The 25,388-nt window shown below is 39.6% G+C and overlaps 1 protein-coding gene across 2 annotated transcripts in view; it reads left to right on the forward strand.

The window, feature by feature from the left end:
* Window positions 1-25,388, forward strand: part of pde1cb (phosphodiesterase 1C, calmodulin-dependent b) — a 66,777-nt gene that overhangs the window by 40,667 nt on the left and 722 nt on the right. The window contains exons 4-18 of one of the 2 annotated variants that reach the window (XM_034130664.1): window positions 5,125-5,238; window positions 6,516-6,698; window positions 8,117-8,183; window positions 8,397-8,513; window positions 9,064-9,204; window positions 11,280-11,380; window positions 12,170-12,298; window positions 12,799-12,900; window positions 16,907-17,027; window positions 18,271-18,352; window positions 19,378-19,498; window positions 21,323-21,474; window positions 22,888-23,121; window positions 23,795-23,857; window positions 24,468-25,388. The exon at window positions 24,468-25,388 is cut by the window's right edge and continues 722 nt beyond it. In XM_034130664.1, the coding sequence (XP_033986555.1) occupies window positions 5,125-5,238; window positions 6,516-6,698; window positions 8,117-8,183; window positions 8,397-8,513; window positions 9,064-9,204; window positions 11,280-11,380; window positions 12,170-12,298; window positions 12,799-12,900; window positions 16,907-17,027; window positions 18,271-18,352; window positions 19,378-19,498; window positions 21,323-21,474; window positions 22,888-23,121; window positions 23,795-23,857; window positions 24,468-24,487 (1,747 nt within the window). In that variant the 3' untranslated portion in view covers window positions 24,488-25,388. The remainder of the gene's footprint in view (window positions 1-5,124; window positions 5,239-6,515; window positions 6,699-8,116; window positions 8,184-8,396; window positions 8,514-9,063; window positions 9,205-11,279; window positions 11,381-12,169; window positions 12,299-12,798; window positions 12,901-16,906; window positions 17,028-18,270; window positions 18,353-19,377; window positions 19,499-21,322; window positions 21,475-22,887; window positions 23,122-23,794; window positions 23,858-24,467) is intronic. The other variant, XM_034130665.1, reaches the window with a different exon arrangement.

Below are 25,388 nucleotides of genomic sequence, written 5' to 3' on the forward strand. Positions count from 1 at the left end.
TCTATTTTGACACTATTACTTTCCTTTTTTTTGTATTTCCATTTTGCTGAGCAGGTCAGTTGAGGTCAAATAACTGAAGGCAATGAGAATGGAGGATGAAGAGGCTGAATACCAACTATAATCTTCCCTCTTTGCTCTCTGCTCACCCTCTCTGGAAAACAAATAAATGTGCCTCATCTTCAGATATGGAGGTAGACAGCTGGAGGCGCACTCTGTCACCGACCTGCTTAACCTCGCAACCGCTGGAAGAGTCAATTCAGTGGGGAAATCAAATACATGAGGAAATATAAGGGATTTTATTACTGAAATGATTTACCTGTGGATGTTTAGGGGATTGTGCACAATGATTAATGTTACTTAAAAATAACATTAATAAAAAGTGTGTAGTCTAAAAGAGTTAGTCATTCTGACTTGAAATAGGAGACCATTTTGCTGTGTATTCTGCTAAAAGCTAAATATTGCTATTCCAATCACAATGCATTTTGGTTCTCATGCTTTTGTTAATGCACATTCCCCGTGTTACTCTTTCCTCCGCAGTTAAAACAGCTCTGATAAAACTGTCCTAATCCCCTTTCCAGCCAGCAGAGACTCAATATAACTATAAGCCTACTTACAGCTACGAGCTCAAAGGTCTGGAAAGACATAATGAACTCCGCACTGCACCTCAATTTCTTGACACAATCACATGCCAGGACTTGTTAAGGTGTATTTCAACCCTTTCATAACACAGCTCCTTAAGGTCAAGCTTTACCAGCTGACCCCATCTGGCTGCAGCCGTCAGAAATATTGAGCTGTCAAACAGGAGACATCCCACAATAAATCTGAGAAGCACTCATCAAAGCTGATAGATGTTTCTTTATGCAACTCAAATAAAAGCTCTCTGTCAAACGGCATGTGTTTGCAGATGACACAGCGTTAATCAGACTAAAGTGAAGCAAACGTTTGAGCTGCTTGTATTCTCGTGTGGCTACAACAGGTTTATTTGTATAACCCAAAACATTGAGGGCTTTACAATCTGTGCAAAACACAGGACAGTCTCTATCTTTAGGATCTTTATCTTTCATGATGATTGTAGATTTCAGTAAAAGACCCACAACTTCAGTGCTAAACCTTTTAATGGTACTCCACCCAACATCTTTTTTTGGCATTTTAAATCAAAAATGTTTATTTTAATCTTCCCCAGAAAACATCAGCTTTTGTATCTTAATCTTTATAGAGAATGGAAACTGTGATCCGCTTGAAGTCACGTCGGTTAGAATGCATTTCAAAAAGTCAACTCAAAATGTCTAAATCACCTGCCTGCTCTCCTTTCGTTTCAAACATACTAGCGTAACGTCTGAGCTGTATAAAACACACACATGAAGACCGATCAGACCATCGCCTGCATATTTATCCCTGCTGTCAGCTGCATCTCATGTTTATGTATGAGTCAGATTCTCACGATAGCAGTTTTGTATTTCAAGGCAAAACCCCTATATTTACTTTAATATAAACGTAAAGCATCTAAAACTGAAACAATTATGCATTTGGTCAAGTCAGATACTTTGTTAATTTATGAATCGCTCAAGTTATTTATCACGTTAAATAATTGGTGGTTTTCCCTATTTTATATCATTGTGAATTCAATATATTTGGATTTTTTACTTTTGGATTAAAATATAATACATTTGAAGGCAACACCAACGTCATCTGGTTATTCATCATTCTCAGACATTTCACAATAATACAAATGTCTATTATTGGCTGCTCTAAAAGCATGTTATACTGTCATATCAATCTATAATATATCCTAATCCTAATGTTTTGTATAGTTCCTTTATCTTTTCATTTGAAGTTATTGCTATTAAAAAGATCTATCCGTGTGATTAAATTTGTTTGGCTTGCAAAACTACAGTATGAATTGACTGAAAGTAGTTTCCCTTAACTTTCCATAGAGCACATCAATCCAGAGTGAGAATTGTTAAGCCATATCAAATGACATGGCTGTTGCTCCTGCACCCTATTAGCTTCTTCTTGGCTCAAACTGAATTCCCCAGGTTGGCTCTGTGCCCAGGAGTTACTCTGACCCGTGCTATTAACCCAGCGTGTCGCTCCCTGGGGAATGACTGCAGGTGAAATGAGCCCATTTTGTTTTGGTTGGCAGAGACATTGATTTCTCATACATTTTGGCACTTGCCTCGTCATCACAAAACGTTGTTATTATTCAACAAAGTTTATTTCTGAATGGTTATATTCATCCAATTTTGTCTGGCTTTGTGCATTGAACAGAGGGATGTTTGGAATACAAGTCTTTCATACTATACAATGGTTTCTTCTTTTATCTCAGCATTTTGAAAAGGCATTAATCCTCACAATAAAGACGTCCTGGAGGCTCCACATCTGGTAAATTGTCTTATGAGTGAACAACAAAAATTGATTAGCCATTTAGTTTAGCGTATTGTTAGGCAAACAAAAGCAATGAGCCTCTGACAAAGCCATTTTGCAGAAGCATTCACCAGAGGCATTTCTATCAGTACATGTGCTAATGTAACTCAACGTGAGCACAGCGTGCCGGCACCACTGCAATCCAAGATATCAAATCAAAGGGAATGACCAACTGAGCAAATTTAAACCTTTCTGGTGGGTTATAGTCAATGATCTCTATTAAAGGAGATAGGATTTTTTTTTCTATCCTTGTGTATTAGCAGGGAAGCTCACTGGCACACAGCTGTTCTTAATAACCATCATTAGATCCAACCAATTGATATGTGCAGTGATTTTAGAGTTGCAACTTACCCGCCATCCATTCACTTCCTTATGATTCCTAAAATAGCTTTCAGACAATAGCTCAAGAGAGAGATTTGCATGTAAAGAGCTGTTGTTAATAGTCAAATGTTCTTTTATAGGTCTTAGATCTCTAGTTCTGCAAACCATTTGTTTTTTTCTGAGTCGGTCCATGTTTTGTTTGTCTTGTGCACTAGCAATGGGGACACACTATTCAACAGATGGCAGTAATACGGTTGATATGCTGTGATGTGCTAGCAAAAGCCAGGAAGAAAATGAATAGTATACGTGAATATAAACAAGGCTGGATTCAAAAGTTATTGTACACAACACCAACATTGTGTACAATAACTGCACTAGACCTCAAAGATACACACATTCATTTTGGTGAGACTCAAAAGCCTATCAGTTTTCTCTGATCCTTTTTTCCTTTGCAAGTGAACATAAGTTTGGTTTGTTTACAAAACAATCTCCACAGGAACAGATTCATCTTGTCCGTGCAATCAAATGTTTTTGCCTTTTTCGTAGCAAATATCATCCTGTTGGCTATAAAAGTTTTACATTCATGGTTCCCAGATAGTGTTTGGTGTGCTGCTGCAGATTGATATTTTATTCAGAGTGAAAGGTCTGGAAAAACGACAGAAGGAATTGCCTTGGAATTGGGGGAAAATGCAGTCATATCTGAATGAATATGGAAATCATGACTGTGTGGCTCTTTGTCAGACATGGGGTACCACGAATATATTCCGTATACTAGATGATATTATTACAGAGCAGACATTATGTCACTGGTTGGCATTGAAGCCCTGCAGCTTGATATACAGTTTGGAACTCAAACCATTTCTCTATTGCATTTAGGCCCCAACCCAAACTTTGACGGTAAAAAATAAAACACTGGGCAAACTACTTCCATGAATATTTAGATCATTGTTGTTTCCACCTTTTTCATAGAAACATTTTGGGCCGTTGCAACAACTGCAACCGCTCTCAGGAAATATAATCAATGAAAGCATCTGAAACCTCTTACTCTCTCTACCTTTCTGCTTAATAATTCAACAGCAAGCGTAGCCTCTGTGGGCCTTCACTGTGAAGGGGAGCGTGTGACCTCCAGCACAGCAGCAGGTGGCAAAGTGCAAGCGGTAGCAGTGTGCACAAAATGGTGTTGGCTTGCTTTGCTCTTTGGTGTCTATTTATAGTGGGGTTTTTGCTGGGGCTGGAGAATATTTGGAACAAAACTGAATATATTGACCTGGAACTTCAAGAGGATAAGTACTGACAAATAACAAAAAATATTGTGTTTGATCGTTTCAGTCATGTTGCATCGCTGGAATATTAATTTACTCAGTTCCTTTTCCAGTAAACCCACAAAATACAGTTTGCATTTAGGAAAATGTCCTCTATAATAACTTGACGTGAAATCAGCGAACTACACATCCATCATATCATAACCCAATTGGTTTATGCAGTGACTGTCAACATTGAAAGCAATAATACCTTTATAGAGCATGTTACTGTCTTTATGAATTACTAAGTGATCAAGGCTGAAACAGGATCTGAAGCAGTCAGGGAAAAACAAATGTCCCTGGTTCATCGCTGCAATCTGATGAAATGGAGTTAAAAGCCACATAGGAAAGTAGCGCCTTGAATTTGCAATATTAAAGCTATTTCATTTAAAAAAGCCAACACATGCAAATGAGCCAAGACATTTTGACTTCCCCTAGCAAGAAAAGCACACGTGGAACTAATAACGTTAACGGCGGCTTCATTCCAATTAAGTGTGAGCCAGCATGCTTGATACCAGAGCTAACTGATACACGCAGCAATTATTGATGTTATTAATGACACCTGTGTAAGTCAGACTGTCGAGAAATACCGATGCCAGTTAAAGATATTCAAAAAGGGAATGTTGTTTTGAATTAAGAAGACTAAGACTCCCATCAGAGCTTAAAACGACTTGAGTATAAAAAAACACGTTAATATGTCCCATCCTAATCCAACCTTTTGGTCCATAGTGACTAATTTCTTTAAACTTTAAAAGGAGAGTTAATTGAATATATTCTTAAAAGAAAATACCCATTTTATCTGTTGGCTCTCGGCCAAGGTTTGTACTTTTCTGTCGATGGAGAAGTCTGCAGATTCACAAGTCTGCATTGTTGCATTTTTAAAAAAAAGTATTTTTTCTTTGCTGTCTACTGTTCTCCCACTTAGTCATTTATACCCAGAATAAAACCAAAGAAAGGTCGCCTAGTGCAAAAGGAACCCAGACCAGATTAATCCAATATCAGTTGCAATTAATTTCTCATGTCAAGACGGCTTGGGAGTAATCCAATTTGTTAAATGACTGTCAAATCTCTGTTTTAGATTACGATGTCTGGTGAAGCAACTGGAGAGAGGAGAGGCTTCCCTCACAGACCTCAAGAAGAACCTTGAGTATGCAGCGTTGGTGCTGGAATCCGTTTATGTGGAGGAGACGAGGTAAGGAAACCAACGCACGAGTGTTGACATGGTTCATTTGTTGAGAACAACAGCGCTGTAATGACAAAGGCCAGACTAGAAGATGGAGAACTATCTTTAGTATGGCACCTGTGCTGTAATTAGTTTCATTTAAAACAGTTTGTCTATCAGTTGGGTTACAGAATCTCTCAACGTTATAACGAATGATAGACAGAAATGTAAAAATGTATAACAGTCACATTGCAAATGCTTTCATAACTCAAAAAAGTGACATTTACTGAAGTACTTACCATCCACAAAATTTCACAATGAAATATTTAATTTTTTACTGCACTATGTATTTTAACAGCTTTATTATCAGTTACTTGTTTGATAAAGTAGTTATTGTTATACTGTAGATTAAACTACCAAAAGCATATGATGCGGTTAAAATTAAATACTTGCTACTTACTTACTATTACATCAACATAATTGATACTACAACAATATAACACTTGTATGTTTTCACTTACAGTTTTTCACTTACAGGTTTATCGCTTCTTTTTCTTACCTAAATACTTCTTTAAACATGTAATATAATGTTGATATCCCATATGTGGGCAAGTTGAATGCACAGTCAACAACTTCTTATCCCCAAATCCCCAAAAATATAATAGATTTAGAGATTGGAAAGATCTTTCTTATGTCAAAAATATTTGTAGGTATGGTTAGGTTGAGGGAATACACAAGGTCAGTGTATACCAGTAGTTTAATGTAGGTCCAGAATCCAAGATATGACCAGGCTTATGGAATTATGTAAGGCTCCCGTCATCTAGATCCCACCAGATTAGGGCCAGCGATGTCACGACCACTCCAGGATGGAGGATGATGAACTACGCGCTGCAGAATCCATGTAGCACCATGATTATCACTGCGATGTCAATGCTTTCACTCTGCCATAAGAACATGAATTCAGTTCAGAGGGTGGAGACCAACAGGCTTTTCTCTTGATCCCCTGTCCATGTCAACACAACAGCGTAGCTGTAGAGCATTATGTCACACAATTGGATTTGAACACTCCCCATCATGGGGTCTCAAGAGGCCGGGGATGTTTTGATGTTATATAAGAAGTGATCATATTTGATTGACAGCACTAGGATTTTGAGTTTGATCCCCTGTGAAAGCAGAGCTGTGATAAATGCTAAATATTTTAGTAAGCCTTTAGTCTCTCTGCATCTGTCTGATTTGACCATGCTTTGTTTTATTTTTCATTTGTTTGTCTCGTTCACCTTACACCCCTCTCCTCTCCCCTCTTTCAGGCGTTTGGTGGACACAGAGGATGAGCTCAGTGACATCCAGTCAGAGTCCGTGCCCTCCGAGGTTCGGGATTGGCTGGCCTCCACCTTCACCCGGCAGATGGGCCTGATGCTGCGGCGCAATGAGGAGAAACCTCGCTTCCGCAGCATCGTCCACGCCGTCCAGGCTGGCATATTTGTTGAGAGGTAAACCCGTCTGATGCACAAACACAAAGCCACAGATAAATAATGAATATGGATCGTCACCTTTATCTTTGCCCTGTTGGACCAGACCAATGTCTGTGTAGAGCGTTTATATATACAGTCCATGGTGAGGCGCGACGGACTTAAAGCTTTTCCATCAACATCTTTAGTTTGGCCTTGAATAATGAATGGATATTGTTCTTGAACGTTTCAGTGCATTTTCTTCACCTGCCCTTTACATTCCAGGCATTTGGCAAAGCACCATATTTAAGAGTTTAGAATTTTTTTTTTTTAACCTTCCAGGCAGAAATAGCCTTATATTTAGTCTCCATTTTGTTTGAGTGTCTGAATTGTGTGTAATTTAAGAAATGCTACCAATGTGAACCTTTCTTCTCACAATCGATCGTTGCCATATGTTTCATTTTACAGATGCCAAAAATGTGCCATAAAGACCTTTTCGAGGTCTCTTAGGTTAGATGATTGTTGATTGGTTATGCAGTGCATGTTTCTCAAATCTCTCTGACCTTGTATGTCTACTGAACTAAAACGTTTGGCATTTGAGAAGGTGGAGAAGACAATTCCAAACTTCAGAGGTCTACAACTTGGTCTCAGCCCTGGCGTGGTTCTTTAACATTTCTATCTGTGTGAATTATGTGTGCATCCTCTACACAGTGACTCACTCACCTGAGTCGACCATACATCATCCCAGCCTTGGCAAGCACAGCTACATGTAAACACAATCATTCAGAGAGTTGCAAACAGCTCCCTCTCCGAGGCTATGCTTTATCGCACACTAACATGCAACATGCATTTGTTCATGTCAGTAAGCCTCAAACATGTAAGCTATAATCTTTCTTAATCTGTTTCTACAGAGGGCAGTCTGCTTTCAGACATTTACAATGAGGAGGGATTGGGTTCGGGAGAATGAAAATTAAAAGGTGGAACAGTGATAAAGCATGAGGTGTCCACCATTTTTAAATTTGAAAATGTTTGTATTTTGACAACATGGCCAGCTGATACAAAAGTGCATTCATGGAAGCTAATGTAAGGATGCACTTTTGAAATAATTACATATTTAGTTGTACTGTATGACGCTATGTTTAAGATGCTATGCAATGTAAACTAACCTTGCTGCCTTTCAACTGCTTCTATTGACTACACAGAATATCTTTTTATTTTATGGTTTAGTTATATATATATATTCTCATATATTCGACAAAGCCTGAAACCTTTTGCTTTAAAAACAGACTTGCTGGTGTGATTGTTTTCCCACTTAACCTTCAGTTGCATACTGTGATGTGTGGATTTGAGGATTTGATAGAGATGGTGGGTAACCTTATAGGCTTTAGTGTGGTATGGTAACCTCTGGTGTTTAAACTCAGCGGTGCGCTTTATTTGATGTTTTTATCTCCTCCACACAGGATGTACCGACGCACCTCCAATATGGTGGGACTCAGCTACCCCCCTTCAGTCATATCTGTGCTTAAGGTATTATCATGTGCGCACACATCCCAGCTGAAGCACACTGATATGAAATAACAACTTTGTACACTTATGTGCCACGACTATATTACCTGAGTTATTTACAAGGATTTGATTTGCAGCACCTTGCATATTATCAATGTTTTTGAGAACACGAATACATTGTTATTGGACAAGTTCAAAGCAATATTTGATTTTTTTCTTTTCTTCCCCATACAGCATGTTGACAAGTGGTCGTTTGACGTGTTCGCTCTAAATGAGGCCAGCGGAGATCATGCTCTTAAATTCATATTCTACGAGTTGCTCACAAGATACGACCTTATTAATCATTTCAAGGTAAAGCCACAAGGATATGACATACCTATATAAATAATGTATACTGTACTACTGGTTATTGCTGCACCTTTGTGACATTAAAACAAGAAGAAACTAGAAATATTCAGTGCAGAACAGAATGACCTTCACATTTCCCCTTCACTTCTCTGTCTCTTAAGTGTTAGATTGTGTTGTTGTATTTTAACAATGACCTTATTATAAAGTGGGTTGGACACATTTTATCTCATCTGATAGTGGTGAAGCTCATTTACGACCGCGTGCCATAGCTGAGGACACTCAACTTTAAGTGACAGCATCTTAAGAGTAAATGACACGGGCAATGAAGCCGACATGAATATGTAATTATAGTCTGCAGTAACCTAAATGATTCACGATCCATGAATTGATTACATCAATTTCAGATGCTGAGGGTGCTATGCGTGCATTGAAATGTTATGGGCTCATTATTTGAATAACTGAATAGACTTAAGAAGGTTCTTTTTAAAAGTATCCACAGTGTTTTTTGTTTTTTTAGCTCACAGTCATTTGCTGTTGTTTTGTCTGCCATCAGATCCCAATCTCTGCGGTGGTGTCATTCGTTGAGGCCCTAGAAGTGGGATACAGCAAACATAAAAACCCCTACCACAACCTGATGCACGCTGCTGATGTCACACAGACTGTGCACTACTTGCTACTCAAGACTGGCATGGTGGTGAGTAGGATTTGACTGAACACAGACATGTTCAAAACCTACCGAAACCAATTGAACAAATAGGCGTTGGCGTGTCTCCCTGTGGCGAATCCAAGTTGAAGGAATCCTTTTATCCACATGATATTCAGAACATCTCCGTCAGCTGCCAGCTTAATGGCAACTTTGTCTGACAGGCTATCTTCTAAATATGGCAATTTTTTTAAGGGAAAAAAATACAAGACATCTCAGTCTGCTCGGGGCAGGTTTAAAAACATCAACCCACATTTCTTAAAAATATCTGTCAAAATGTGACACGATTTGATTTAAATGTTTCTTGCCAAAACATTGCTTAACTTCTACTTTTCATATTTCATATTACTTTTGTTCTTTTTCCATCTGGTGACCTATATTCCACTGGAGTAACTTAAGGGCCTTTCTGTTACTACATTTATTCCAAAAACAAACAAACATCAGCCTCGCTAAAGCACAGTTCAAAGTCCCCAACCATCCAAGCAGCCGGCCGCCCCCGCTTCCATTGTTTTTATTTAATCACCTTAATAAGGTGGCTGCGACAGCTGTCGACATGGCGTGTTTCTCTGGGCGGTGCCTTGCAGAGTAAACCACATTACTGCGAGAACCACGGGCTCCTGGGGGAACAGGGGAACATCATCTATCATTTCGCATGCCCTCCAGACTCCATTAAATCAACGATCAACAGGTCATTCATAAAGCCGGCCCCATGAGGAAATATACTGAGGGATGGATCGGCCATCTTGCTTCCCGACCCCCACCCCCTGTACTTAATGACTCCCTTATCCCCATCTGTTGATTAGTCACCAATATCGACTGGGTTTCCTGAGCTAAATCCCCACTCTGTGTACGTGAGTGCACTGATGCACATCTCAGAAGAGAAATACCCACTCACAGGTGTGTGAAACAGATTACAAATGTGCGGCTATAAATGGACGTCTTTATCTTTGAATGCAGTTGTTGGTGTCTCATATGATTAACCTCAGTTTGTCACAGTTTCCGTTTTTGCCAGTTCAGCATTCAAGGAAAACTACTTTCTCAACCAAGACTTAAACTAGGAGATCAATACTACTCATAAATGCAGTATTCATTTGGCTAATGGAATTAACAAGGATTAAATCTGTCGAAGAAAAATGAGGTGAATCCAATAACATTTCAAAATGTTCCTGCTGTGTATCGTAAAAGTACCTCATCTGATCTTTAATTTGTCAACCTATTGGGGACAATTATGTTGATATGACACATTGTAATACAACACTACAACAAAGGTTTAAGTCAACTAAAATGTGCCCGAACATAAGTTTGTACATTTATTAAGGAGTCAGTCATGTGAGTTTCCAGTCTTCATGCTTAGCTAACTGTCTGCTTGCTGTAGCTACTTATTTACAGTACAGTGATAAGAGTGCTATCAATCTACACATCTCAATCTCTGAAAGAAAACCAATAAGTGTATCCCCACAAACCTTTAGCTATTGCTTAAGGAGCTGCTGCTACTTTCACATAGTCCTCTCTTTTGCTGTAATGATAAATCATATAAAAGTTTAACCCATTTATTCAAAAGCATACCTTGTATCATCACCATGTGACAGTATGACGTTTTCATTAATATTTGATAACAATGACAAACCAGACTGAGACTCTTGAGGAAAAGAGGAAGTTTTAAAGTGACAGTTTAAAATGTGGTAGTCAATAGACCTCGCCTTATCCAAAGCTTCCTTTTTGCTTCTCTGACCTTTCCTCTATCATCTCCTCCCCATTTGTTTCCTTTCATCCCTGACGGTAATATATTCCTCATGCCAAATACTTCTCTCGGCATCCTTTGTTTCCCGTTTCTCCTCTACATCATGCTGTCGCAACAAACTGTTCCCTGCACTCCTTTTCTCAACTCACTGGCTTCTCATTTCTCTTCTCTAATGTATTTCCATTCTCTCCTCTTCTGTTTATTACTCTGTCCTCCCTTTTTCGTGTCAACGTCGACCCTGTCATTTCCATCTCGTTGCCCTCCTTCCTCTTTTATATACTAATATCCCCTTCCTCCTTTTGCTTTTTGCATCTTCTCTCCGCAGCATTGGTTGACTGAGCTTGAGATCTTTGCCATGATCTTTGCGGCGGCGGTGCACGACTACGAGCATACGGGGACGACAAACAACTTCCACATTCAGACGAGGTAATGGATCATAAAATCAAAAATGCATGGCACTGACTCGCCCGATCAATGTTTTCATTTGCAGCGAGAGGGCTTCACAGTCACACTGAGATCGCCTGCAGTGCTGTGCAGTAATAACACTCGGGCGGGACGGGAGTCCAAATGAACTCACAACTCTTGCCCTTGATAACTTCAGTTTGAAAGAACATTGCCCCAAACTCATTTCGTATAAATATAATAAAATGAACTTATTTTTTTTTGACAAAGACTATCTTCGTAGCCTTTTGCATTCTGAAACAAGTCCTTATTCTCACCCTAACCCCTTTTTATCCAGATTCCTTTCATTCAAATTGTTGAACTTCTAAAACCTTATGTAAATGAAGAACTTTTCTCTACGTCTTATGTTACACATTTATTCTTTTTCAACGAGATAGTAATCACATTTTTGATCTTGTTTCCGTGGGCAATTGTCAATGACATACTGAGGGTCCATACAGTAAATATATGGAGCCCCATTAGCTTAATGTGATTTGTATTGTTTGCATACTGTATGTCTTGACAATAGGAAAGTTGCTTTTGATATATTATTAGAATGGCGTAGATGTTATGCATAAACCAACCATGGGCTTTGTTGTGTTGTTTTTGTGTTTGATTTTGTCCCTGAATAGTCTCCCTTTAGACAGCGGACTCCCTCAAAGTGACACAAGATACATTGAAGGAGTAGCCATTTTGAGGGGTCTATCATCTCTCTATAAGCTGTTCTTGCCAATAAAGACCTATATAACTATTGCTTTGCGTTCTCTCTGACAGATCAGACACAGCTATCCTGTACAATGACCGCTCGGTGTTGGAAAGTCACCACGTCAGCGCCGCCTACCGCCTGCTGCAGGAGGACGATGAGATGAACATCCTCTACAACCTCTCCAAGGACGACTGGAGGTCAGTGAGACAGATATGAGACAGACAGTAAGAGGAGGAGAGACAGGGAGGTGAAAGAGCTGAGTGACAGCAGCAGAAGATAAAACTCAGAGATTTAGTAGTTCAAGTCAAATCGAGAGGCAGGTCAAGCGGAACAGTTTCACAATGTACATATCGCCCCAACATGACCTTATCTCTCATTTTACAAGATTCACAACTGTGCTCAGTGGAGTGAACATCAGAAGAGTTGCATCACCTTCAAGGTCCAACAACTTTGTGCTAAATGGAACTGTTATGTGTGATCATACAATAAAGAGAGAAAGCTGCAATCCGATTTCTTAAGACATAAGCTGGGACTTGTCAAAGCAGATATTATAAATAGCTCTCAAAAACTGTGTTGGCTGACTTTACTTTTAGCCACATCCGAAATAAGTCGGCTTTTATTACCTGCGAGTTTGACGGTTCATTACACAGCACATGGCTTCTCACTTCTCTCTCCTCTTTCCTCTGTTTTCCTCCAGAGAGCTGCGGGCTCTGGTGGTGGAGATGGTGCTGGCCACAGACATGTCCTGCCACTTCCAGCAGGTTAAGGTCATGAAGAACTTCCTACAACAGCCTGAGGGGTCAGTTCACTTCACTTCGGTTGCTTTTGTTGTTTTTCCTTTCCTACTGTTTACACTATCTGCCCTCATCACAGCAATTTGCATCCTCGTTAACCCTGCCATGAGTCACTGTGTACTAACCTCCAGTTGTTTACAACCCAATTAACCCTGCCCTGAGGATGCACTAAAACATAACACACATTAATGTTTACATCAGATGAATTGGGATGGTATCTGTTGCTCGCGTGTTGTTTGCTCAAAATAAAAAAGGAATGAGTATTTTGTAGCCAACTCGAACCAGTGTCATGCATTGTTCAGTACAGGTATACAGTAGGGTAATACTACAGGCCCTCTCAGGGACAAACACTGGATATTGTGTGTGCTGGAAGTCTGCACAGGACTTCCACAAGAGTTATAGTGTAGTCACACCAGATTTGGCATGGTGAAATGTATTTGCTCACTGCGGTGAAAAACAGCCTGCAGCACAAAAGTTGCTGCCAGTTTCTCTGGCACACTATAGAAGGCTCGAGCTAAGATGACCTGCTGGAGAACATTAGCGTCCCACAAGCTATAAAATATTCAGTTTCCCAGTACTAATGTTCTGCTTCTTGTTTTCTGCAACACTTGCATACAACTTTCAACTTAAACTTTAATGTTCTTAAAAACATACTACAGTATAAATGACAACATGAACCCTACTGCCGTCGCTTGAACCATTATCGGATCCTGGTAGCTAGAAGGAAAAATAATCATAATTTTGGTCACTGAGCGTAAATATTTACGCTTATATAAACTATTCCTCTTGAAGTCACTAATATTTAATGATGGAAGCAAACATATTTTATTTAAGTCCTCTGAACAGTAGTATAAGTTTATCTTTGCTGTACTCGTTAATAAGCTAGCATGCCTGCCAAAAGCTAGATTACTGACTAAAAATAAATAAATATGGAGAACATAACATGGAGCTCCTTGATAGCGCATGCCGTAACCACAACAACCTCGGTTTGGCCATGGGACCTTTCTAAATGTCTAACCCAGGGGTGGGGAACCTTTTTCCTCTCAAGGGCCATTTCAATTTTTTCAACATCCTCCAAGGGCCGTACAAATGACCTTGTCAAATGACAAATTTACCTCTGCTTAAAATTACTAAAATCACAGACACAAGATGTGTGCAAATGTATTTAGTTTCCTATCCATGTGAACATGATTTAAGTTGGGGGGGGGGACCTGACCGGACCTGATTTTTTTTTAAATGTTGAAGTTAAAAGCATCAATCTGGTGCACTTAGGAGATCTATGGATACATCTCTCAACATCCATATGAAACAGAACTGTAAGCAGATTTTATATTTCTTTATGGATATTTTACAAATCACCTTTTAAACTGTATTCTTGTTTATTAATAACAACTTTCTTTACTGTCATATAGTATTTTATACCTGTTTACTTTATTCTCTTATTTTTTTATAACTATAATGATCATATAAAGATGTGCCTTTACCTCACTGGTTGTAGAAAAAGCTTCTTATATTCGTTAGCATAGCTAGCTTACCAGATGCTAATAACAACAAAGTTATTGACTGTATGATCAGTATGACAGATGAACAGATCGCCACTGGGCTTTCAACTAAAGACAAAGCCACGCAAAAACTGCGGCATGTGTACGGCTCCTTATCTGAAGTGCCAGAGCCGCATTCTGGTGCTCTCCGTCAGCACTACACCTCTGTCAGACGAGACATATACCACATGATGACACGTTAGGCTCGTGTTGTGTTCAAGGACCCTGACCTTGGCCAGGAAAAACAGGCACTCGCTTTTATTCGTTTAATTCTTTTGCGGTCTAGATTTCTTTAATTTTTTTCTTTTTTGCGTGTGTTTATAAATTACCTCGAGGGTCGTACCAAATGGTCTTGCGGTCCGTATACGGCCCGGAGGCCGGAGGTTCCCCATCCCTGGTCTAACCCCTTTCCCCCTGTCCCAATTGTCATGGTGTAGAACATTTGAATTAAGTACTGGTCCATTACAGAATTCCACTTCACTACGAATGAAGGATTCGTTACAGCAGTGTCCATTGACAAAGATTGCTGTTTGTGGCAGTGTGTTTTCTAGGGAGTTTTGGCACACTTTTGTTATCTTCTCCTATTCTGATAGTGTACCAAAGTGTTCTGTGTCAAATAAAAAGGCTATATTGCAGAAATAAATATTCCTTGCAGAACAGAACAGCCCGACTGCCAGTACTTCCTTTTCACAAATTTTAATCACAGCACTTTCTACAGTGACTGATAGCCGGGACTGCTCTACATGCAGACAAAAAAGAGCAGATTGCAAAAAATAAAAAATAAAAGAGAGCTATCAAGCAAACTATCATATGACGAGATGAGTCATCACTGCTGATGGAGCTGCAACGCTTACGAGAGAAAGCTGGAAGAAACTCGTTGACCTTGGGGTATTTCTTTTCACTGTGATATCGCGCAGCGCTCATCATGATTTAGAAAAATGCTCAGAAAGCAGTGATGTGGCGATAAGCAGCTTCCTGAGAACACATGTACGAATCAACAACATTGAGATTCCTGCTTATGAGTATATCTTATAATTCAAAGAGTGCTGACAGGAAGGTAATCACCAAGCTACGTAATAGGGTACACACACAAGCGCACATAAACAAGATTGCAGTCTACAGGAAGCTGTATTGCTGAATAGACTTTAATGTGAGGTAATTCAAGCCGGTCTGCTCCAGGCCTGCTTTGAGTGCTCTTTAAGACCCAATCTGCCGCAAATGGAATGAGGGGAAATTTGAGCCAGTCTTTCTCACCTCTGTTTAACCTTGTGCGGTGTGTGTGTACTTGTGTGTGTGTGTGTGTGTGTGTGTGCGTGCGTGCGTGCGTGTGTGCGTGCGTGCGTGTGTGTGTGTGTTTTCAGTCGTGTGCCTATTTCCATATTGGGCTGTGTCTGTTCATTCATGCGTCAGTCCATTTAACATGATATGTTGATATGGTTATTATAAGGTGATATCTCAGACACCACTGATGTCTGATGAGGTGAGATGATGCATCTTCACACTTGTTCCAGTGTGGAGAACCGATTTGCCTACCGGAGGCAGTATGATGGGGAATCATTATGGGTTTTAAAAAATATATTTTCAGATGGAAGTTTCTCTGTCTATAGATGTCTGTGTTTCAAAGCCCATGCTAATAGATGTCAATTTATATTGCCTTTTCTTTTGAAATATTCAACATGCAATGGTGAGTTTATACTCCATCTGCTACTCTGTTGAGTATAATCATTTCAACTGCTACTGTATATTACACAGTAGCAGTTGAAATGATTGGTGCACATGTTACGCTAGGACATTTCAACCAAGTCTATTATAAAACAATATCCATGCACATTGACTGTGAGTTGATCCCTCTCTCAGAGACTCCAATGTAAGCAATGGGGGATAAAATATGCAGTTATTTCGTGTAAAAATGCATTTTAATTATGGTCAAAGCTAACAAAAGTATTTGAGTTAGCCGAATGAGGAAGTTATCCTTTAAACTTATTTTCAGTCTGAATACATAGGTCTACTGCTTTAACTGAATAATTTATGCCTAATGTTGATTCATTTTTTAAATGGGAAAAGTAGATTCTTTACTGAACATACAAGACTGTGAACACGATTCTCTCTTATGAATTTTTAAACATTTTATTGGAGCTGTTCTTGCACAGAAAGTCATTTTTTGTGGACAGATTGATGGAAAAACATTCGCAGCTGTGCCACATTTTTCCCATTTATTTTATGATTGACCCTTCAGTCTTCAGGGACGCTCAGTGTTTCAGAAATGTTCTTGTATCCTTCCCTTGCTTGGTATTTTTCAATAACCTTGTTGCAGGTTTTATGTTGAAGGTGTTTGGCGTCACAATTTAGATTACTTATTATAGTGACAGTAAAACCATTGGGCTGCACCTGTAGTCATTAAGGTGTCATATTAATAGGCTTCGTGCAGGATTAATTGATGAACAGTTGAATATCTTGGTCTGTTTTGCAGCATTGACAAGCCCAAAGCCCTGTCCCTGCTGCTGCACACGGCAGACATCAGCCACCCGGCCAAAAGTTGGGACCTCCACCACCGCTGGACCACCTCTCTACTGGAGGAGTTCTTCAGACAGGTCAGTGTGTGTTCTCGGACCGGTCCAAGTGATCCAAAGAGGCTGGTCCAGTGTGTTTTTCAGTGCTTTGAATATGTAGAGGTGACATGGCGTGCTTTTCAACTAGTAACATAAACAGACAGATATAGATATTTTCATAGATAAACAACCATTTAAATTATGCGATTACAAAAAGCAACAAACTTCTAGAGCTCTTGAATTGTAAAACCTAACCTGACATTCAGACCTCGTCCTTATTGTTGAAAATATCATACATTTAGTAGCCGCACTTCAGCTTTCGATTGTGTCACATGATCTTCCTCAGCAGATGGGAGTTCGACCCATTTGTCAGTAAGTTTCAGATATTTCCAAAAAACTCTTTATATACTTTGGCCTCAAAAGTTGAGATGGAAAATTCTTGGCTTTCATGTCACACCTGTGCTTTTCCTGCAATGTGAAAAAGAGTCTCTATTGGACGAGCTGTTGAGAAACTATTCTCCTGGGAGGATTGCCAAAAGATGAAACACCAGTTTTGAAATTGATTCAAAACTTCCTCACAGTAGTACACTTTCAATACTTGTAGCCGCTCCTTGTGTGCTGGTTGCAACAAAAACTGTTATTAGATTTCAATGTGTGTTCAGACTAGGTTTACAATAATGATTATATTAATGATTGATTGATTTAATATGTTTCTTCTGCATAACTCTAGCCCCCAAAGCACTGCAGTCATATTTATAAGTTTAATTGCAGGCACTCTGCTCGTTGTCATCATTAAAAATTCTGCCATTACTTGGCTCCATGGCAGATTAAAATGTAGAACATTAGCTCTTTTTTAAAACAATGCATTCGGCTATAAATATTAGATTGTGGATTTGTTTGTCAAAAAGAAGGACAGGGGTCTAACTGGGGCCACATTGCTTTCATCTCTTCCATTATTAATCCACATTGTTCTCATTATCAGTGCTATTGTTATTGTGGCTTTTTTCACGAGGCCTTTATCTCCCGGGATACGAATCTCCGATAAATAGCTCATCCAAAGAACATTGCCTCCCGACTACACATCTCATCTCTTTGTGACAAAAAAATCAGGGGGAGAAAATGAAACACATTTGTGGCCCAAAAGCACTCGGGGCAGGGGGGCCAGACAAATCCAAAGCCTGATGATAGAAGTGTGAGTGTATGCCGTATTATGTCTGGAGGATGCGGCACATTTTTATAGAGAAACTGAGATTGGCTCTGACCGAGGTGGCTGCTGTATTTTCAGGGGGACAAAGAATCAGAGCTGGGCCTGCCGTTCTCTCCGCTCTGCGACAGGAAGTCAACAATGGTGGCCCAGTCCCAGATCGGTGAGTGGCTTCTGCATCTTCACCTCTCACCACCTGTGTGTGTGTGTGTGTGTGTGTGTGTGTGTGTGTGTGTGTGTGTGTGTGTGTGTGTGTGTGTGTGTGTGTGTGTGTGTGTGTGTGTGTGTGTGTGTGTGTGTGTGTGTGTGTGTGTGTGTGTGTGTGTGTGTGTGTGTGTGTGGTGTGTGTGTGTTATTTTATGCTGCCAAATAACAAAAAGGACAGAGAACAGTGTACTTAACAGAGACCTGATTTATGATAAAGTTGTCTCCGTTCTTCAAGCTTATATTTGATGAGTCTTTCTAGAATAAATATAAAATGTCACTGAATGTTTTTTTGTTTCGGCTGTATGCAGAGGTTGTGGCAGGGAAATCGTCAACTTTTGCAGGATAGGTTTTCTGGAATCTGTTTTTTTTTTTTAAATGTATTTGTATGTCTTTGTACTTCTTGGGCACATTATTGATATTTCACAATCTCTCTTTGCCGAGGCTGTTTTAGGCAGTTTGATTATGGTGTCATATCTCTGGAGATGAACCAGAATTGACCTACAGATGATTATGTATTTTGGTTACTGCAGATTGACCCCATGGCTTACTGCTCTTTATAAAGTGAGCATTGAGCTTCCCTCTATGCCTTTCTTATGCCGTGTTTCTACTAGGTCAGTAACTTCATCTTAAAGAATTCTCCGTTGCTTTAGAGAAAAAAACGGTTTCCATTAGTTCAATGTTAGCAGTGTCTATTTGTTTCTCATGTTGCTCTGCTCGGTCTTAGTTGCAAACATCCCCATTGATCCCTGTCTAAAAATGTTGAGGTTTTTCTTTGATGTAATTTCTGAAGTCCATCAATCCATTGCGCCATTTTGAAACGCTCACCTTGATAATCATTATTAACATTCTTAATATAAAAGATTCCAGCGTTACAGTGATTCTTCGGGTCTTTTACACACCCCAGTCTTCATTATACAATATAAACACCTAAATCAAAAAATATTGATATATAAACTGGTTTGCTGATATCTTTGTCACCAGGGTTCATCGACTTCATCGTGGTGCCCACCTTCACTGTGCTGACGGACATGATGGAGCGGATCGTCAAACCGCTCATCGATGAGGCCTCCCATGCAGGTGTTGCCGGCTTTAGACGCTCAAGGTAGGTTTCAGCACTTTCTCTAAGAGATCATTTGCAAACAGAAAGTTTGCATGCTGCTCAGTAGCAGGACTGAGCAGATGGAAGTGGGTGACTGTATGCAAATCTGGGCACATTTTAATCAAGCAGCCAGCTTAATCAAGGATGGAAAATCGACTGTTTTCTACCCTTCACCTCTCATACCTGTCTGAGTAACTGCTGGCTCAATGACGTGATTAAACCTCAACATCTCTCTGCAATAACAGCATATCTAATGGCTGAATGGAGAACAGCAGATGAGTCTCCCATGAATAATCAATTTATGTGCGTGGAAATGTCTCCACCTTTCATTTGGGCAAAGCCACACACCTTGAAATTGACATTTTAGAGATGCTAAACTCGTCATCCCGTCTCATCTTCTCTGAGCAAAAGTGGGCTTCATTGAAGGTTTCGCATTCACAAAAGTCTCTCCTGTACAAAACAACGTTTTTTTGTATTCACCGGCTTAATTAATTGGCTGAGTACTTTCCTTTCTCCCGCATACTTAATCAGGTATGTGCAAGGCTTTGAAACCATGCTAATAAGAACGTAAATTCGATTTACTCTGGCATTACTTTTTAAACCATCCAGAGAAAGGTAATTAAATATAAGTTAAGACTGTAATTAGTATCTTTTAAAGTGAGCTTTTTGAAAAAACACAGCAGTACTTGGAGAGTCTGGCTCTTCATCTTTCGTTGCACCTGCACATCAATACCAGCCTCAACTGCAGTCATTAGCATCACTCAGTGACTCCAGCCCAAGTTAACGGCGTGGAAATCTGAGTGTTACCATTTGTTCTCTCTCCTTGGTATCGTACACACCTGAGTGCTTATGGACTTTCCTTAACATTTATAGCTGCTTTCAATCAGCTTTAACTATCTGCCTGCCCGGCCTGCTTCAGATTATCTACCTGTCTTTCTCTCTTCTTCTCTTAATGTGCCTCTGAATCTGAAAGCGCATGTTATTTTTAGCGAATCTAGGAATAGAAATGTCAGTCTGTTGATCTGTTGGTCTTCCAACAGACATGTGTGAGCCCCATGAGAGGAATTGAAAAAAACTAATCCCTAAAAGGAACACACAGAAATGTCCATAAAGTTGTGTGACTCACAAGAGACATATTTGGAAAGATAATGGACAGAATTGAAGCCGCAAAGGATGAAATATCCTGTATTTAGTAGAAAGTATGGGCTTTCATCATACGCATGCCTAAAATACCTACTTCTTTTATAATGTTCTTGTAAAGCAGGCCTCTTTTAAAGATATTGATTCTCAAACCACGCTTTGAAACTTTCTAGAGCTCATCCCAGAAGAACAAAATACAATGTTAAACTCTTTTCAATCTGATTAGCTGAGTAGCACTCAATACTTAACATGTGAAATAGGTAGGTGCTCCTTTAACTTTTCAATTGGTGTCATCTCGAGGCAAAGAAAAATCTGCTCTTGTTTCTGGATAAATGACTTAATCCTGGGAGAAGCTCTCACCTGTGTCTGGTTGCATCACCAACAGCGCTTTGTAAACCGCACCATCTATATTCAATCGTTATTTTATTGAAGACACCAGTAGCTCCAGTGTCTCAAACCTAAATTCCGTGAAATTGAGCTCTCAAGTTAATTAGAGCTTCTTTTGGGAATTTGAGACATCCCTTTAATTCAGAAAAACAAGCAGATATTTTAACACACAACATGTTCTCTGAGTTTTAAGGTAATCTTGTTAATCCGGAAAAAAATAGAGCAAATATATTCCTTCAAGTGAATGCATTCCGCTTCTTTATCTCAAACGACCTTCCTTCCTCTTGTTTTCCCGTCCAGTCTGAACAGTATTAGCTCAGATGAGACCAAGAGGCACAGCAGCTCGTCGGGACAGAGCTCTCTGCTGATGGTGGACCTGAAGAACTTCAAGGCTCTGTGGAACGAAGAGGTTTACCAGAACAGAGAGCGGTGGAAATCTCAGGCTGCTAAAGGTACAGTACACCCTTACAACAACCAACATATCATACTGGGAAAAAAAGGCCTTTTGGGGACTGTCCTGGTAAACCTGATCCGTCTGAATAGATCATGAGATTCACAATGATGGGGATGTATTTTTCATAAAGCTGCAATGCTCTTAACATCTGCAAAGCTTAGCTTACAGAGAGGGTGATTGTAACTGACCTGCATTCGTTTGGGATATTCACAGAACAGCCTGTCCACTTGCATATGCTTTTATTTTAATATTTACATAATCAAGATGGCACCACTTTTGTAATCAAGCACCCATAAGTAGGAAGAAACAGCCCAATACATAGTTTTATCCTCTGATTATTATCTGTATGCAAAACCTATTGCTTGTAGTGATAATCAGTTTGTGGATCGACACAGCTTCTTTCAGCTCAGGTTTCCAGCCGACTTTAATGTTTGGTTAACTTTCACCAACAGAATCTGTTCCTCCAGCAAAAAAGCTTCAGAAAACCCACTGTAAACTTCCTGCTCAGCATCAAACAGCAGAGACACACAGTAAGAGAATAGCTAGTGTGCACAGTGGAGCATTTAGCAGCTTAGATCCAGATATTTCCCTCAGGACTAGGTAGAAACAAACACCCAACTCTGAATGAATGCTGATGTTCCTCCTTAATTGCAGGATGTGTAAATAGGCAGCTGTTTACTATGTCAACGTAATGGTGATTAATGTGTCTGCAGGTTGTTTCTGCTGCCCCCAAGTGGCCAAAAACTAAGTCATTAAAGGTTTAGGTAAACAATCATAGAAATGTTATAGAAATATGTCTTTTATCAGGTCTGAAACAGAACAAATATCTCAGACTTTACTAGTTTTAAAGGTCACCTATTGTGCAAAATCCATAAAAGTATTGTATACATAAACATGTGTCCCCTCTGTGTAAAGACATTCTGAAAGTTTCAGGAAAAAAGATTCTCTCACTTTTTATCCTGATCCATTTATATACAAACCTGTCTGAAAATGAGCTGATCAGATTTTGGCCACTTTATGATGTCATAACGTTTATTTGGCTTGTGCAACCATTAGCCAATCACCAACCAAGGTAACCCCCCCCCCACCTTATCACCTGAATCTCCTCCTAGAGCACCATTGTGTTCTTTTTAACCATCTCTCAGAGGGGCGTGGGGAGGGGCTCCTTATTTTCATCTAAAGTAACAGACAGAGAATCAGCACTTTTGAAACAGGGCTGAAACAGAGGGGATTATGGGATGCTGCAATGATCTGTTTGGTATTTCAAGCCAAACACTTCAGAGACATGTTTTGTATATATCTGAGACCTATAATACATTGATGAAAAACAGTATAATAGGGGACCTTTAAGTTAGATAAGTGAATGCAGACTCATATGCTAACATGCCCTCCACCCCCCATGTGACCTCAGAGGCGGAGGAGAGAGCTAAAAGGGATCTGGAGGAGAAGGCCCAGCAGGAAGAAGCCATGGAGCCCCAGGAGGTCCAGACAGAACCAGAACAGCCTGAACCAACGGCGGACCAACCGGAGGGGGAGGAGCCGGGGTCAGCGGAGGTCAGCCAAACACCAGATGGTAACACGGAGGAACCGGAGCAGGAAGCGCAGCCGGAGAGCCCCTCACTCAAGAACCCCCCCCTGCAGAACGGTGCGGCCCTTTCACTGTTAAATCCCAGAGCATGATGTGACAGATGGAGATGTATAAGTCCTAAATGATCCATAGGAACAGTCAGCGTGTTCCAATGAAAGTAAAAGATCTACAGTGAAAAATATAATCCTGTGTGACTCTTATATAAATGGGTCCGTATGTTATAGCAAAGTTTATAGGAGATGTGTTTATTTATTTTATACACCATTTGTCAAGCTAAAGAAAATGGCTTTTATTCAAAGTTACTGTTCTGTTTTATTTAAAAACTCCCTTTTTTTCATTTATTCTTAATCTTTTTATTTTAGTTGTATTATTTTCTATGTGTTTATTTTAATGTGAAAGCACTTTGTAACTAAAGGTGCTATATAAGTAAAGTCTATTATTATTATTATTTGTATTATGTGAATGATAAGTAGTTTCTTCATGTTTTTATTCAATGCTAGAACAAGTCCACTAGACTTTAAAACACAGTTCTGTGGGTTTGAACAGTGTTTAGCTGCACAGCATGGATTCCTAGTGGCTGACTGGCAGGTCAGGCAGTGGGTTTGAAGGAACTTTTTGAAGGATAGAGGGTGCTTTGAGGATTTCATTTTGTTGTTTGGAAAGAGTAAATGTTTGCCGCCACTAAATGTGAGTCAGTGTGACGAATAACACGACTGTTCTCACTCTTCAGGAGAGTTGTCTGAAGTGACTGAGTCTCCAGTGGGAGAAGAAAACAAGAACAAAGGAGACGCTGGTGAGTTTATTCCTGCAGCCCACGGCTTCTGATAAAACATACATAAACTCAAGTGTCCACACTGAGATGCCATTTTGTAAGGTAGAGCCAGCTAGCACTAATACAGTATAATGCAACAGTCCTGCAAGAATAATAATAATATTGAGTTTATTGAAGCAATCTTAGAGCAAAAATACTGTAACTAATAAACAAGAAACTAGGTTAATTTATGACCTTGTGAAATTAGTTTTGTAATGTAATCTCCCTAATTCTTCTTTAGGCTATAAAGAGATAATATATGTACATTAGAATAGTTCTCTGCTTTATGAGAAATGTTTGAGGACCTACATGTATACCTAATACTGTTGTTCTGAGTTTGTATCGCTATGGTTTATTGTAACTATTGTAATTTGCTTTGGATAAAAGTGTCAGCTGTCATGTGTTTAAATGTTGACTTAAAGACAGTTTCTAGCTGCAGTCAAACAATATTTTGAACACATCCGAGACAACTTATTAATCATGAGAAACTCAGGAACTGACTTTTTTGAAAATATAATCATCCTGCTGAAATTCAGAACAGTTTGTAACATTATAATCTCACCTTTATTACTCCATGTCTGTGTTTCTAAAGCAGAGGTTACGATGGACTGAGCTGCCTCTCTGGGGCTGTCGCCCTGAAGCTACTCTAACCTGTTTGAGAGGACTCACTCTCCGACCAGAGGGAAGTCCATTATTTGGGCTGCGTCGCCCTCTACAGGCCACCAAGAAACTGACACCTTCACTTCCGTTTCTCTCTGTGAGCAACTGTTTTCTTATTTTACTGCAAGGCTCCTGTTTGCAGAGCTCTACCCACGTGCATTAATCCTACCTTCCTGCTTACTGATGAAGATGATACAGAAGAAGATCTAAGGACCTTATTACGGCGACACGATTATGGGCTTATTTTTTGTTTGCCAATCTTTGACCTTGCTTTGGGTTGTGTTTCTAACTCAGCCACAGACATGTAGCCATTGTCCCACCGCTGTTATGTATCGCTGTCTACACTCACTATTATATTTGAACACTTAAAGAACTGTGTAGGGAAAAAAAGTTTATTTAAGGACAAAGTTACGATCACAGTTATTTATTTTGGTACTTATTTAACGGTGTAGATTTATGGGAAATGCAGAATAAAGGGACTTTTGAAGCTGCCAAACAGGATGTACAGCATGCTATTATGTGTAGAGTACGTCAGAGTTTAATTCCCAGGTTTAAAGCACTACTATTTTACTAGAAAGTACTCCTTTAACTCACCCTCTCTATGTAGAAAACCTGACTTTCTCCTGTGCTAGCTGTTTAAAGTTTGTTGAGGCTACAACAAACACATTTCAATCCCAAATTCTATGTCCTTTAATACGTTTTATTTTCCTATGGCTATCAGACATGGTGAAATTCAAATGCATTTGTGTTTCCTCCAGCCATGTTTATATTGTTTTTGTGTGTTTCTGTCCTCTTTACTGTAAATATTCAATGTTTGTACATGTATGAATACGATTCCACAATCCACCAACAG

Source organism: Trematomus bernacchii, unplaced genomic scaffold (genome assembly GCF_902827165.1).
Source record: "Trematomus bernacchii unplaced genomic scaffold, fTreBer1.1, whole genome shotgun sequence".
Taxonomy (NCBI): Eukaryota; Metazoa; Chordata; class Actinopteri; order Perciformes; family Nototheniidae; genus Trematomus; species Trematomus bernacchii.